The sequence below is a fragment of the Eumetopias jubatus genome, unplaced genomic scaffold (genome assembly GCF_037043125.1).
Source record: "Eumetopias jubatus isolate StellerSeaLion01/CBP00866 unplaced genomic scaffold, mEumJub1_p1.0 scaffold_12, whole genome shotgun sequence".
In the NCBI taxonomy this organism is placed as follows: domain Eukaryota; kingdom Metazoa; phylum Chordata; class Mammalia; order Carnivora; family Otariidae; genus Eumetopias; species Eumetopias jubatus.
The window spans coordinates 67,621,873-67,637,212 of NW_028274818.1; the positions used below are offsets into that span (position 1 = coordinate 67,621,873).

The following is a 15,340-nucleotide window of genomic DNA, read 5'->3' on the forward strand; positions in this document are numbered from 1 at the left end:
AAAACAGGATTCATGAAAAATATGCAGACATTTTTATTTAAGATCAAGTTAATATGTGCCGACAGAGTATGTATGCATATTGTTACAGTGGGTTTGTTTCACTCAGAAGTGTTTGGTTTCTATATAGTCAAACCGATCAATCTTCACATTTCATCACTGACATCATGTGTCAGAAATTCTCGACACTAAACTTCACTCATTTTCTTCTACTTCGATGGCTTATTTTCGTACTCACCAACTTAATTTAGAATTTAGTTTACTGGGGCACCTGGGTGGCTCAGTCATTAAGCGTCTGCCTTCAGCTCAGGTCATGATCCCGGGGTCCTGGGATCGAGCCCCGCATCGAGCTCCCTGCTCCACGGGAAGCCTGCTTCTCCCTCTCCCACTCCCCCTGCTTGTGCTCCCGCTCTCCCTGTGTTGCTCTTTGTCAAATAAATAAAATCTTTCAAAAAAAAAGAATTTAATTTACTTTTATTTTTTTAACTTTTTTTAAAGATTTTATTTATTTATTCATGAGAGAGAGAGAGAGAGAAGCAGAGGGAGAAGCAAGCTCCCCGCTGAGCAGGGAGCCCAATGAGGGACTCAATCCCAGGACCCTGGGATCATGACCTGAGCCGAAGGCAGACGCTTAACCATCTGAGCCACCCAGGCGCCCCTGAATTTAATTTACTTTTAAGATGAATATTGGTTCTTCTAAATTTTGCTATAATTGCAAATGGTGTCTGTTCTTATTATTTTCTTCTTATCACTGCCACTGAGGAGAAATAGGTTTATAACAACTCTCTATATATTTCAAAACATCGGTGGCAAATGCATGTTTCATTAATTAAAACAACCTTTTATTTTATGTCTTTGTTTTCTTTTTGCTTGCTGTTACATGACCTGTCTTTCCTGCTTTTATTCACAACTTTGTGTAGCATTGCTTTATCTCTCAAACAACATGTAGTTCCATTTTTCTTTTGACAAAATCTTCTTTTAATTAAGATCTTACTTCTACTTTGACACTTTCGCCGTGTTTATATTTATATAAATACACACACAGAGCACACTATATTTTATTTCCTCCAGGGTTTTGGAAATATTTATTCTGATTTTTTATAGCCTCTTGGGAGACAGTGGATCAAGATTTTTGACTTAATAATCCTGTCTTCATCATGAACCATATTCCTTCAAATGACAGATAATATATGAATACTATATAATAATACCTATGTCATATATATTCTACATACACACATATGTACATGCACACACATAGAAAACCCTGGAACACAAGAAAGTGTGCTCCAGGGCATCCACAACTTGAAAAGTTGGATTGAATGACAGAAAGAAGAGCAGAGCCACCAAAGAACACTCCTGCCAAGTTTGACAAACCCAAGAGGGAGGCAGGGCTGGCTCTTCGGGACGATGAGGAGAGAGCTTTCTAAGTAGGGACTGCAGTGGCCTCTGCCTGTCCCCACACCCCCCGCCCCCTACTCAGCGGCTGGTGGCCACCGTGAATGGAAATCTCTGAGGGCCAATGAGGCTGGAGAGAGAAGCAGAGTAGGGCCTGCAGTCACACCATACATCCTAAACGTCGCGGGAAGCACAGGGAGGAAGGGAGGAAGTGGAGAGAGGGGAAGAAAGGAACCAAAGTTCGTGGACCCTGGCATGTTCCCATAAGACATGGCCGGTGTACCTGAAACAGCGCTGGAACCCGTGCGCCGGGGAAGTGACAAAGGCAGTTTGCAGCGTCCAGGAGAAATGGAAAGGAACGTCCATGCACTGGAAGGTGCGCCACTCCCAGCCTGGGGCTGCACATCCATCCTGCGACCTGACCTGCAGCCGTAGGCACAGGGGGCCGCTGTGATTCCCAGGAGCACCCGCTGGGAGAGGGAGAGGGGCTCGCAGGTCTGACTGTGAACGGACAACCAACAGAAGCAGGAACCTGGGAAAGCAGTGTTAACAAAGCTCACGCAGCCACAGACCGCTCCTTTACTGGTTCTAACACTGGCTGAAGCTCTCGGAGATCAGGGGGCATCTCTGGCATCTGATAATCACTCCACCAGCAAGGCGTGTGCCGTGTGAACATGCTCTGGTGAGATCAAACACCGCCAGGCCCTGCGATATTTGATGAAAGAGAAATCATTTCCCCAAAGGGAATAGTGCAACTATGTACTCAAAAGCTCAGGAAAGGTTCCAGGTAGAAGATGCTGTTTTGCCAAATTGAATGCGTGATGAAGATAATACCTCGCCGTTCTGTCACGTGTGAAAACAAAAATGCTGCTTTTTCCAAAACCCTCAAAGGGCAGCCCCTGCTCTGTGTCCTCCAATCCCAAACGGCTGTCCCCTGATCTCTACCCAGCTGTAATCAAGCCCCACACCGCAAGGCCTGCCTGAAACCAGACTGCAACAGGACACACATCCCAGTTTAACCCTTCCTTTCCTGGGCGCTCTGGGGGGTCTCAGTAGGGCTTCTCCTTTACCCCACACACTCAGCTCTGTCTTGTCAACACATTGTTTGGGTCACATTTTGGGGAGCTTGCATTCAACAAATTGGATTTGAACTTCAAATTAATTCCATTCAACTAACCTGCAAGAGGGAAAAATAAAAATATTTGCCACTCACAGATGTTTTCCAGAAAAAATTACTTGGAAATATATATAGCACAAGGAAAACAAATTCTAAAATGTGAGATCTATGAATCAGTAATGAACAAAAACAAAACAAACCAAGAACCTTACTAAGACTAGATAATTACTAATCCATAAACTGAGAACTAGCACCATTTGGAATAAAATCCTGCATGATTACAAGGAGGTGGTGATGGAAGGGTATTATGAAGTGATCCATGCTCACTGCGGACAAATCAGAGATATTTACTGTAGGCTTTGATAAAAATATGTTTCACTTTGTACATTAACATTTAAAGAGTATTCACTAGATAAAAGGAACTGCTGATGACTTTGGCATGGCTGCCCCAAAAGACATGAAGAAACTCAATATAACAACAGTAAGTGAAACCCCCCCAAGACCAAAAGCCTGGTGATTGGAAGACATACAATGGGATGGGGAGCAGTGAAGGAGGAAGGCACATGCATGCAAAGGGTACCTCGAGAGTTCAATGAAAGGACCCTTTGCAGACATGGGGGCAAGGTCAAGGGTGCCAAAAGGGCTGGTGACACAATTATTTATTAGAAATAAATGCTAGAAATAAAAAAAAGGGTAAGGACAAACCCACAGAAAAGGAGGAAATGTTTAATACAGTTTTCTAGAAAATAAAGTAAGTGGACCAAAAAATGAACAGGAAAATCAAGGGAAGTTCAACATAAGGAAATTCATGACAACCACAAATTAAAGGCAAAAGAGTATTTGAGTTTCTTGACAGATTCATTAAAAAAACTTTGAACAAATGAGACAACCTTTAATTATTAAAAACTTTGCACACAAGGAATAGAATAAAACTCTTTACTTTGATGAGGGGTATATTCCAGAAATCCAAGCATCATAACAAACGATGAAACGTTAGAAATATTCCCAGTAAAATTAGGAACCAAAGAAGGATGTTCACTGTCATCTGTACTTTTCAACACTGCACAAAATTTGTCATCCTAAATAACAGGAAGAGGAAGAGACATTTCTAAAAGGACTGTAAAAAAAGAGAAAGAACTATCATTAATAGTAACTGATAAGATTGTCTGACAAACGAACCATGAGAGACGATGGACTCTGAAAAACTGAGGGTTCTAGAGGGGAGGAGGGTGAGGGGATGGGTTAGCCTGGTGATGGGTATTAAGGAGGGCACGTACTGCATGGAGCACTGGGTGTTATGTACAAACAATGAATCATGGAACACTACATCAAGAACTAATGATGTAATGTATGGTGATTAACATAACAATAAAAAATTAAAAAAAAAAAGATTGTCTGACAAAAGTCCCAGTGCAACAAGTGAAAATCGGTTTGTCCCTCAAGTGCCCAAGATGCATTTTTCGGGGTTCCTTGCCCTCAAACGTAGACATCTGGCTCTCATCACGTCACCCCAGGGAAGAATTGGAGCCAAGGAAAGTCATCCTGGTTATTTATGGAAGTAAGTAATAATCTGCTCTGCTCTAGAAGTCTTGTGTTGGCATTCAGGATCATATTCATATATATAGATATTAAAACCCCAAGACCAATAAACAGCCTTTCTATAACTAACCACAAATAATTAGAAATGCGCAAGACGGCTCTAGGAAATTCGTTGAAAAGTTCACGCTCTGAGGCTCTTTCTTCACTCTAAATGGACTGGAAGTTACAAAGGAGAACATTACAAGGACTGAACCAAGCAAGCACTGCGAGGAAGCAGAAGTGGGGTGGGCTGCAAACTGAGCCTGCTGCACACGGGGTCCTCAGAAAGCTGGCAGCAATGTGCTGCCGCGAGTCCAGCTCCTGGCCAGTTTGCAGATATGCGTGAGTCCCAAGCACACAGAACCCGCCCGAATGCACACCCTGATCATGCTTTCCAACTGATATTCACACTGTAAAAAATGCTTATTTTCCCTTCAGCCATGTGCTGTCATGTTCTATCAAAACCCATTTCATGAAACACTTTACTCCATACATCACTGCAGATACTTCCCACTTGGATTAGCAGATAATTAACCAAGCTTAAATATATATAATGTAATCTTAGGGTTAAAAATTGTACTCACTTTTTCAGCACATCAAACATGCTCTTCTCTACATTCACCAGCCACTGTTCCACAGCACTTCTTACACGAATTTTCCTACAATTTTTTCAAAAATAATTTGCAAACAATTTTTATCCATGTTTCAGTCCTTTGATAAGGCTGTAGACTAACTTTTCTACACTTAGACCATTCACAGGCCAAAGGACCATAATTCTCTAATTTTGTTTTTTCTAGACCTCAATTTGGAAAGCTACGCAGACAACATATCACCTAACTTTAGGGAATTCTGACATCGAAACCATGGATTTACAAAATTAAGAGGTTCCGGTAAAACATGAACTGACGAAGTAGGTAAGTTATATCACAAAGCTCTTTAAACAGCCAGCCGAGGTCAGGGTTGGGTTAGGGACTCTTGCGGATGGGAACACTTGGACGTAGCATGTTTTCATCAACTCCCAGCAGGAGCCACATGCCACAGGCTGGCGGGCAAACTGGACCAGTGTGGTGGCAGGACCCAGTTGTTGACACCGGCCTGGAGCTGTTCACAGCCAGCCGGGCCGGGGATCGGGGGCCAGGGGGCAGCATTAACAACACCAAACAAATAGTAAATTTCCTTCATAAGTGCCTATAATAAAATCCCGTTTTGGCATTCAGGATAATACCAATGAATATACACATGGAAAAGTAAAAATCTGCATAAGTACATATCTTTGAAGAAATCATTTGCTTAGCAAACTTCTACGAAATATCAGAAATTTCCAAACAGAGGTTTTAAATAGTGAAGTTTTATAGAGTCTGAACGCTTAATTCATAACACATATGTCCTACTTGGGCAACAGAAGAGTTTCCCCCTCAGCAGATATGAGCATTATCACAGCAGGAGGACCGATTTCTTGTTTCCATATCAGTAATTGTTTTATATTTTCAAAACACTTCACAAGATGAGGCTGTGGACCAGAGACAAGTGTCAATAACACTATAAAATTCTGACCTGGTTGGGAAATAATGTCAGTGAGCAGAGAATAATAATATTACCTGTACAGACTCAGGATTTCTGCTATCAGCTAGAATATCAAGGAGTTCAGCGTTGCTAAGAAAGTAAAATCTCGGGAAAATCATTCTTTTAATTTCAAGGTAGTCCTGTCCAGAACCAAAAGAAATTGCAGTTCATAAATGTATGTTTAATCATGATAGGATCACAGCCTCATTTGGGCCTACATTTGCACACAAAAAGCATGATATTTAAATTGCAGTATACATAGTAGCAGGAGTAAAACGAAGAGCCCATGCTTAATTGATTCTTAAATTGCTAAATTAATTTTTAATAAAGACAACGAAAACAAATGAAAGTAAAACCCAAAAAACTCCACCCGTAAACACACATGCACGCAGACACCCCGCTGTACGTGGGATCACCAGCACTGACTTCCCACGCCCCCACCTTTCTGCTTGTTTCCAGTCCTCAGGGAATAGGTCGTCACCTCACGTCCCTGCTGCTATGTACATAGCCCCTCCAGCCCCAGCCCTGCCCACCGCTTAGCTGCACTCACACCTGTCTTCACTCCACTCCCCCTTCTCCAGAGAAGGAAACGCCCGTTTCCACATTCCAGGCAAGCCTTGTGTCACTGATCACTCTCCTACACTTTCAAGCTCTCCTTTGCAATAGGCTCCCTTTTACCTCTCTCTCATTAAAAATATTCGTAAGCAGCCCCCTCTTGCACTTTGTTTTTCTCTAGCTACTGTCTACTTGCCCGCCTCCCCTCCTAGGTCACAGTGGATCGTCTATTCATGAACAGACATTTTTCCAATGAAGACATCCAAATGGCCAACAGACACATGAAAAAGTGCTCAACATTGCTCGGCATCAGGGAAATCCAAATCAAAACCTCAATGAGATACCACCTCACACCAGTCAGAATGGCTAAAATTAACAAGTCAGGAAATGACAGATGTTGGCGGGGATGCGGAGAAAGGGGAACCCTCCTACACTGTTGGTGGGAATGCGAGCTGGTGCAGCCACTCTGGACAACAGTATGGAGGTTCCTCAAACAGTTGAAAATAGAGCTACCATATGATCCAGCAATTGCACTACTGGCTATTTACCACAAAGATACAAATCTATGGATCTGAAGGGGTACGTGCACCCCGATGTTTATAGCAGCAATGTCCACAATAGCCAAACTGTGGAAAAAGCCAAGATGTCCATTGACAGATGAATGGATAAAGAAGATGTGGTATATACGTACAATGGAATATTATGCAGCCATCAAAAGGAATGAAATGTTGCCATTTGCAATGATGTGGTTGGAACCTTAGGGTATTATGTTGAGTGAAATAAGTCAATCAGAGAAAGACATGTATCATATGACCTCACTGATATGAGGAACTCTTAATCTCAGGAAACAAACTGAGGGTTGCTGGAGTGGTGGGGGGGTGGGAGGGATGGGGTGGCTGGGTGATAGACATTGGGGAGGGTATATGCTATGGTGAGCACTGTGAATTGTGTAAGACTTTTGAATCACAGATCTGTACCTCTGAAACAAATAATGCAATATATATTAAGAAAAAAAAAGAAGAAGATAGCAGGAGGGGAAGAATGAAGGGGAGCAAATGGAGGGGGAGACGAACCATGAGAGACGATGGATTCTGAAAAACAAACAGGATTCTAGAGGGGAGGGGGGTGGGGGGATGGGTTAGCCTGCTTATGGGTATTAAAGAGGCACGTTCTGCATGGAGCACTGGGTGTTATATGCAAAGAATGAATCATGGAACACTACATCAAAAACTAATGATATAATGTATGGTGATCAACATAACATAATAAAAAATTTTTTTAAAAAAAAGAAAAGATCGTCTACCAACTCAGGGTCTTTGCTTACTCATCTCTCAGCCATCCCCGGGTCCTGCCGTGCGGCCCTGCTGCTGCATCTGACGGTTGGCTCTGTCCCTCATTCTGCCTGGGAAGTCACTCTCCTGTTTTTCTTCATCCCTCGGTCACTTCTTACCATTTGCTTTCAGGATCCCTCTTGTTCCCCACTTGAATGCCGACATGGCACAAAGCCCATCCCTCCTCCACCTGTCCTGCCCTTCCTGGGCTGCTGGCTCCGTGGCTCCTGTCACTTCTCCCTGCCCCAGGTCTATATACCCAACTGCTGATTGCAGATGTTCATTTGGCTGTCCCATAAGTGTTAATATTTTCAACATGTCCAAAACGTCCTTGTTTCTACACAAGCCTCTCCATCCTCCTTCCTCTCCCTGCGCTGGGATCCCCTCACACTTGGGTGCCCAAGCCAGAGATCTTTGCACAAGCCTGGACCTCCTTCCTCTCTCCTCGTGCCCGTCTGAAGCTCCTGGATCCACCTTCCTTAGTCCCTACCATTGTCTTACCTTAGTCTCCCAGGATTTCTAGTCTTGTAACGTGGTTCTTTTCATCCATTCTCACTGACCACCCCCCTTGTACACATAACTCTATGCTCTCTTCTAGGGAGACATTTCTAAATCAAATCATTTCACTCTCCTGCTCAAAATCCTTCATTATGATATTCAAGGCCCTTCATCATCTGGCCCTGCCTCCCTGGGGAATCTCATCACTGAGCCATTTGCAAACTAGGTTCCATCAGTACCATCTTGTTTATGTCTCCAGAACATGCCACACTTGTTCATGGTTCCAGATCTGAACTTCCCCCTTGCCTAGGATGCTCTTCCCACCCAGCCACCCACACAGAGTGACCCTTTTACCTGCCTAACTCACACATTCTTCCAAAACCCAGCTGAAGGATCACTTCTCCCAGGCTGGGCTAATCTCTCTTCTTTCATGAGACCATACCACCCGAACTATCACAGCATACATCACATGCTAGTATCTCTCTACTTTGGTTCCTATAATAGATCTTGAGTTCTGTAATAGTAGGGAATAATCTTGGGAGTCCCAGCACGTGCTATGTACCTGGTATAAAGCAGGTGCTCAGTATGTGAATAAATGGAAAATTACTGGTTGGTAATGATGCTTAGTAATAGTCCAAAGATACGCTAGAAATAATTAGAGGGCTTATCTCCATCTTTACTCAGTAAACTTGCTATTATTAACCAGATCATGGATTCATATAGCAGAGGGTCTTCCTGGGCAGAGAACTTTCTATAGGCTGTAACTACCATATGTGGGTATTCTGGAGGAGTCATCACAACCACTGTGATTTGTGTTCAACAAGGAAAAGATATAAAAACCCAGAGAGAGATCTTGGTTTATGAAGTGAAGTGAATATATTCACCAGGAATCTCAGATATTAAAACCCGGTATTTTAAAATATGTATGTCTAGCTGACAAATGTTTTGGCAATGTTTAAATATATGGAATAACTTATAAAATCATCAAACGAGGACTTCTGGGGACAATGGTGGAGTAGGAGGACCCTGAGTTCACTTTGTCCCCCAGGTAAACCTAGATAACACCCACATCAATATAAATAACTGAAAATGACCCGAAGACTGGCAGAACAAACCCCACAATTAAACGCAGAAAAGAGGCCGCACCAAAGAAGAGAGGAAAGGCAGAGAGGTGGTGGGGAGCTAAGTAGACTTGTGGGTCTGTTGGTAGAAGCGACACACCCACAAGCACAGACGGGGGGGGGTGGTTGGGGAGGGGAGAAACAGACCCTCTCACAGGGAGCCGGCGGGGGGCAGATGAAGCCTCCTAACATTTGGCTTTGAAAATGAGATGGGTCAGATTTTGCAAGTTCTTACAACTAGCAGGACTTAAAACCTGGAATTTTAAACATCAGAGGCTCAGCTCTGGGAGAGCTGGAAGGGAGAGAGAAAACAGAGTCCCCACCATTAAACAGACTGCATGACAAACAGCCCCACAGAGATACAGCACAGAAGCTGCAGTTTGCAAAACGCCTGGGGCACACGGGAAAGAGGTATTTACTCATCTCAGAACCTGTGTTGGAGGGACAGAGATCAGTGGGAGACTTCTCCAGAAACAAAGGAGCTGGCAGGTTCCATTTCCCTCCCCTAGCACAGATACTCTGACACCGGCTGGAACTAACTTGTTCACATCAACCCCCTCATTCTGGAGTGGACACGCCCCCTCCAGCCAGACCTCAGCTCCAGGTCCCCTCTCACAGCAGACCTGCACCCCTGCCCACACGCATGTTGCAGATCCACTCCCCCCACCCCAAATGGGCCCTCAGCAGGAGGCCGTCAAAGCGGTGCCACAAGCCTGGCAGTGTGTGCGCGGCCCAGACAAGGTCAGCACCACTCCAGAGTGAGTCCTGCCCCAGGGAGAGGGGAAGATAACCACATACCTGTCTGACTGTGACCCCAGCAGTGGGCTGAGGGCAGGCAGCTGGTCTGGCAGGCAGCTGGTCTGACTGCAGGCCCCACCCACCAACAAAAGCTTCTCTGGGGATGACACAGGGACAGTGCCTGCAGTTTGGTGCTACTGCATCTCTGGCAAACACCTGGTCTGACTTGACTCAAGCCCGAGGCAGCCCCCTAACACCACGGGCACCAGACTCTGCCCACAACAGGCAGGGAGCCATCGCAGACAACAGGACTGAAGGCAAACACATCCCAGCCACAAGGTAGGACACCCCTGGAGCAACACACAGAGGAGACACCCCCTGAAGCACCGGGTTCTGGGGAACAGACATTGCACTGCAGGACCTCTTCTTCATAGAGCCACTACTTTCAAGTGCAGGAGACGCAGCTGACTTTCCTAACACAGAAAAACAGACAACGCAAGAGACAGAATGAGGAGACAGAGGAATGTGTCCCAAATCAAAGAACAGGACAAAATCAGAGCAGGAGACCTAAGTGAAACGGAGATAGAGAATTTAAAGTAATGCTCATAAAGATACTCACTGGACTTGAGAAAAGAGTGGAGACCTCAGCAAGACCCTCAACAAAGATAGAAAACATAAAAAAGAACCAGTCAGAATGAAGAACTCAATAACTGAAATTAAAAATACACCAGAGGGTATAAATAGATTAGAGGAAGAAGAACAGATCAGTGATCTGGAAGACATGTAATCAAAAGCCATCAAGCTGGACAAGACAAAGAAAAAAGAGTAATAAAAAATGAGAACAGGTTAAGAGAACTCAGGGACACCATCAAGCATAATAACAGTCACATGATAGTGATTCCAGAAGGACAACAGAGAGAAAAGGGGGCGGAACATTTATCTGAAGAAATAACAGCTGAAAACTTCCTGAATCTGGGGAAAGGAAACAGAAATCCAGATCCAAGAGGTACAGAGAGCCCCCCCCCCCAAATCAACCCAAGGAGGTCTGCACCAAGACACATAATTAAAATGGCAAAAAGCAATGATCAAGAGAATTTTAGATGCAGCAAGAGGAAGGAAAACAGTTGCATACAAGGGAAACCCCACCAGGCTATCAGCTGATTTTTAAGCAGAAACTTTGCAGGCCAGAAGAGAGCAGCATGATCAATTCAAAGTGCGGAAAGGAAAAACCTGCAACCAAGAATATTCTATCCAGCCAGGCTCTCAGTCAGAACAGAGGGAGAGATAAAGAGTTTTTCAGACAAATGAAAGTTAAAGGAGTTCACAACCACTAAACCAACCCTACAAGAAATGTTAAAGGGGACTCTTTGTGGCTTTTTTTGGTTTTTAAATTTATTTATGTTTATTTAAATTCGATTAACATATAATGTATTACTGGTTTCAGAGGTAGAGGTCAGTTATTCATCAGTCTTATATAATACCCAGTACTCATTATAATGAAAATGAAAACACAATGGTCCAAAATCTTTGGGATGCAGCAAAAGTGGTTCTAAGAGGAAGTTTATAGCAATACAGGTCTACCTCAACAAAGAAGAAAAATCTCAAACAACTTAACTTTACAACTAAAGGAACTAGAAAAAGAACAAACAAAACTCAAAACTAGAAGGAAGGAAATAATAAAAATCAGAACAGAAACAAACAAAATAGAAGCTAAAAAAACAATAGTACAGATCAATGAAACCAGGAGACGGTTCTTTGAAAAGATCAACAAAATTGATAAACTTTTGGCCAGAGTCATCTGAAAAAAAAAAAAAAAAGAGAGGGTTCAAATAAACAAAATAAGAAATGAAAGAGGAGAAATACAACTAACATCACAGAAATACAAAGGATTATAAGAGAATATTATGAAAAATTATATGCTAACAAATTGGACAACCTAGGAGAAATGCATAAATTCCTCAAAACTTATAACCTCCCAAAACTGAATCAGGGAGAAATAGAAACTTTGATCAGACTATCAGCAATGAAGTTGAATCAGTAATCAAAAACCTCCCAAAAACCAAAAGTCCAGGACCAGACGGCTTCACAGGGAATTCTACCAAACATTTAAAGAAGAGTTAATACCTGTTCTTCAAGCTATTCAAAAAAATTGAAGAGGAAAGAAAGCTTCTAAATTCATAGTGTGAGACCAGCATTACCCTGATAACAAAACCACAGAAAGATACTACAAAAGAAGAGAACTGTAGGTCAATATCTCTGGTGAACATATATGCAAAAATCCTCAACAAAGTATTAGCAAACTGAATCCAACGATACACTAAAAAAAATCATTCACCATGATCAAGTGGGATTTATTCCCAGGATGCAATGGTGGTTCAATATTTGCAAATCATTCAACATGATACATCACCTCAACAAGAGAAAGGATAAAAACCATATGGTCATATCAATAAACGCACAAAAAATCATTTGACAAAGTACAACACCCATTCATGATAAAGACTCTCAACAAAGTAGGTTTAGAGGGAACATACCTCAACATAATAAAGGCCATATAGGAAAAAACCCACAGGTGATACCATCCTAAATGCAGAAAAACTGAGACCTTTTCCTCTATGGTCAAACAAGACAAGGATGTCTACTCTCACCACTTTTATTCAATATAGTACTGGAAGTCCTAGCCACAGTAATTAGACAAGAAAAAAGGAATAAAAGATATCCAAATTGATAAGGATATCTGCAGAATGACATGATACTATACATAAAAAATCATAAAGACTCCACCAAAAAACTACTAGAACTGATAAAGGAATTCAGTAAGTTTGTATGATATAAAATCAATATACAGAAATCCATTGTATTTCTATACACTAAGAATGAAGTAGCAGTAAGAGAAATTAAGAAAATAGTCCCATTTACAAAAGCACCCAAAATAATAAAACATCTAGGAATAAATTTAACAAAGCAGGTGAAAGACCTGTACTTTGACTATAAATGATAAAACACTGATGAAATAAATTTAAGATGACATGAACAAATGGAAAGATACTCTATGCACATGGACAGGAAGAACAAATATTGCTAAAATATTTATACTACCCAAAGCAATCTACACATTAATGCAATCCTATCAAAATACCAACAGCATTTTTCACAGAATGAGAACAATCAATCCTAAATTCACAGAAGACCCCAAAAAGCCAAAGCAATCTTGGAGAATAAAGCTGGAGGCATCACAATCCGAGATTTCAAGATATACTACAAATCAGTAGTAATCAAAACAATATGGTGCTGACACAAAAATAGACACATAGAGGGGCGCCTGGGTGGCTCATTCGATTAGGTGTCCAACTCTTGATTTTGGCTCAGGTCATGATCTCAGGGTCGTGAGATCAGGCCCTGCGCGTCGGCCCCATGCTCTGTGGAGCCTGCTGGGGATTCTCTCTCTCTCCCTCTGCCATCCTTGCCACTCATGCTCTCTCTGTCTCTCTAAAAAAAAAAAAAAAAAAAAAAAAAAAAAAGATACACAGACCAATGCAAGAGAATAGCAAGCCCAGAAATAAACCCACAATTATATGGTCAATTAATCTTCAACAAAGGAGGCAAGAATATGCAATGGGAAAAAGACAGTCGCTTCAAAAAATGGTCTTGGGAAAACTGGACAGCAACATGCAAAAGAATGAAACCACTTTCTTACACCATACACGAAAATAAACTCAAAATGGATTAAAGACCTAAATGTGAAAACCTGAAACCATAAAAATCCTAGAAGAGAGCACAGGCAGTAATGTCTCTGACATCAGCCATACTACCTTCTTTTTAGATATTTCTCCTGAGGCAGGGGAAACAAAAGCACAAATAAACCAACAGGACTACATCAAAATAAAAAGCTTCTGCACAGCAAAGGAAACCAACAACAAAACTAAACAATCACCTACTGAATGGGAGAAGATATTTGCAAATGACATATCTGATAAAGGTTAACATCCAAAACACATAAAGAATTTATACATGTCAATACCAAAACCCCCAAATAATCCCATTAAAAAATGGGCAGAAGACATGACCAGACATTTCTCCAAAGAAGACATGCAGATGGTCAATAGATACACGAAAAGATGCGTAACATCACTCATCATCAGGGAAAGACAAGTCAAAACCACAATGAGATCACACCTCACACCTGTCAGAATTGCTAAAATCCAAAACACAAGAAACGACAGATGTTGGTGAGGATGCGGGGGAGAAAAGGAACCCTCGAGTACTGTTAGTAGGAATGCAAACTTGTGCAGCCACATGGAGGTTCCTTGAAAAATTAAAAGAACTACCATATGATCCAGCAATTTCACTACAGGGTATTTTGCCAAAAAATACAAGAACACTAATTCAAAAAGATATGCACCCCTGTATTTATCATAGCATTATTTACAATAGCCAAATTATGGAAGCAGCCCAAGTGTCCACAGGTAAAGGATAAAATGGATAAAGAAGATGCGGTCTGTATATACAATGGAATACTACTCAGTCATAAAAAAAAAAATGAAATCTTGGGCGCCTGGGTGGCTCAGTTGGTTAAGCGACTGCCTTCGGCTCAGCTCATGATCCCGGAGTCGGGGGATCAAGTCCCACATCAGGCTCCCTGCTCAGCAGGGAGTCTGCTTCTCCCTCTGACCCTCTCTCCTCTCATGCTCTCTGTCACTCTCTCTCTCTCAAATAAATAAATAAAATCTTAAAAAAAAAAAGAAATTTTGCCATTTGCAACAACATGGGTGGATCTAGAGGGTATAATGTTCAATGAAGTCAGTCAGTCAGAGAAAGAAAATACCATATGATTTCACTCATGTGTGTAATTTAAGAAACAAAACAAATGAACAAAGGAAATGAAAAGACAAACCAAGAAAGAGACTCCTAATTATAGAGAACACACTGCTGGTCACCAGGGGAGGGGGAGGGCAGGAGGAGATGAAACAGGTGAAGTGGATGACGAGTACAGAACCCTGATGAGCACTGAATGACAGAACTGTTGAATTATTACACTGTATCCCAGAAACTAATTCAACACTTTATGTCAACTATACTGGATTTAAAATAAAATAAATAAAATAAACTATTCCATTTCAATTTTTGCTGATTTTGTCAATATAATAATAACCGTAGTGCTAATAATTAACACTCATTGAATACTTCCTTTGTGCCAGCTCTCGTGCTTTAAATGCATTATCTCATTTAGCACAAAGCCCCTCAAGGTAGCCGTTACCATTATTCCCAATTTAAAGATAAGGAAATCTAGGCACTTAAAAAATTTGGTATTTTGTCTAAGGCCATTTAGATTGATCTATCCACTTTTTTTTTTCTTTTTGATAGTATTTTCATTAACCCTATAGCTGGCGAGAGTTGGAAATAGAGGAAAGAAAATCTGCATCGGAAGAGTTTCTGTTGTGTGT

General features: G+C 41.8%; 1 protein-coding gene across 2 annotated transcripts in view; it reads right to left on the reverse strand.

The window, feature by feature from the left end:
• The window catches only part of DNAH14 (dynein axonemal heavy chain 14), a 329,828-nt gene that overhangs the window by 219,614 nt on the left and 94,874 nt on the right, over positions 1-15,340 (reverse strand). For both annotated transcript variants that reach the window (XM_028111778.2, XM_088017199.1), the window contains exons 23-25: positions 5,689-5,793; positions 5,482-5,600; positions 4,675-4,749 (exon numbers count right to left, since the gene is read on the reverse strand). In XM_028111778.2, the coding sequence (XP_027967579.2) occupies positions 4,675-4,749; positions 5,482-5,600; positions 5,689-5,793 (299 nt within the window). The remainder of the gene's footprint in view (positions 1-4,674; positions 4,750-5,481; positions 5,601-5,688; positions 5,794-15,340) is intronic.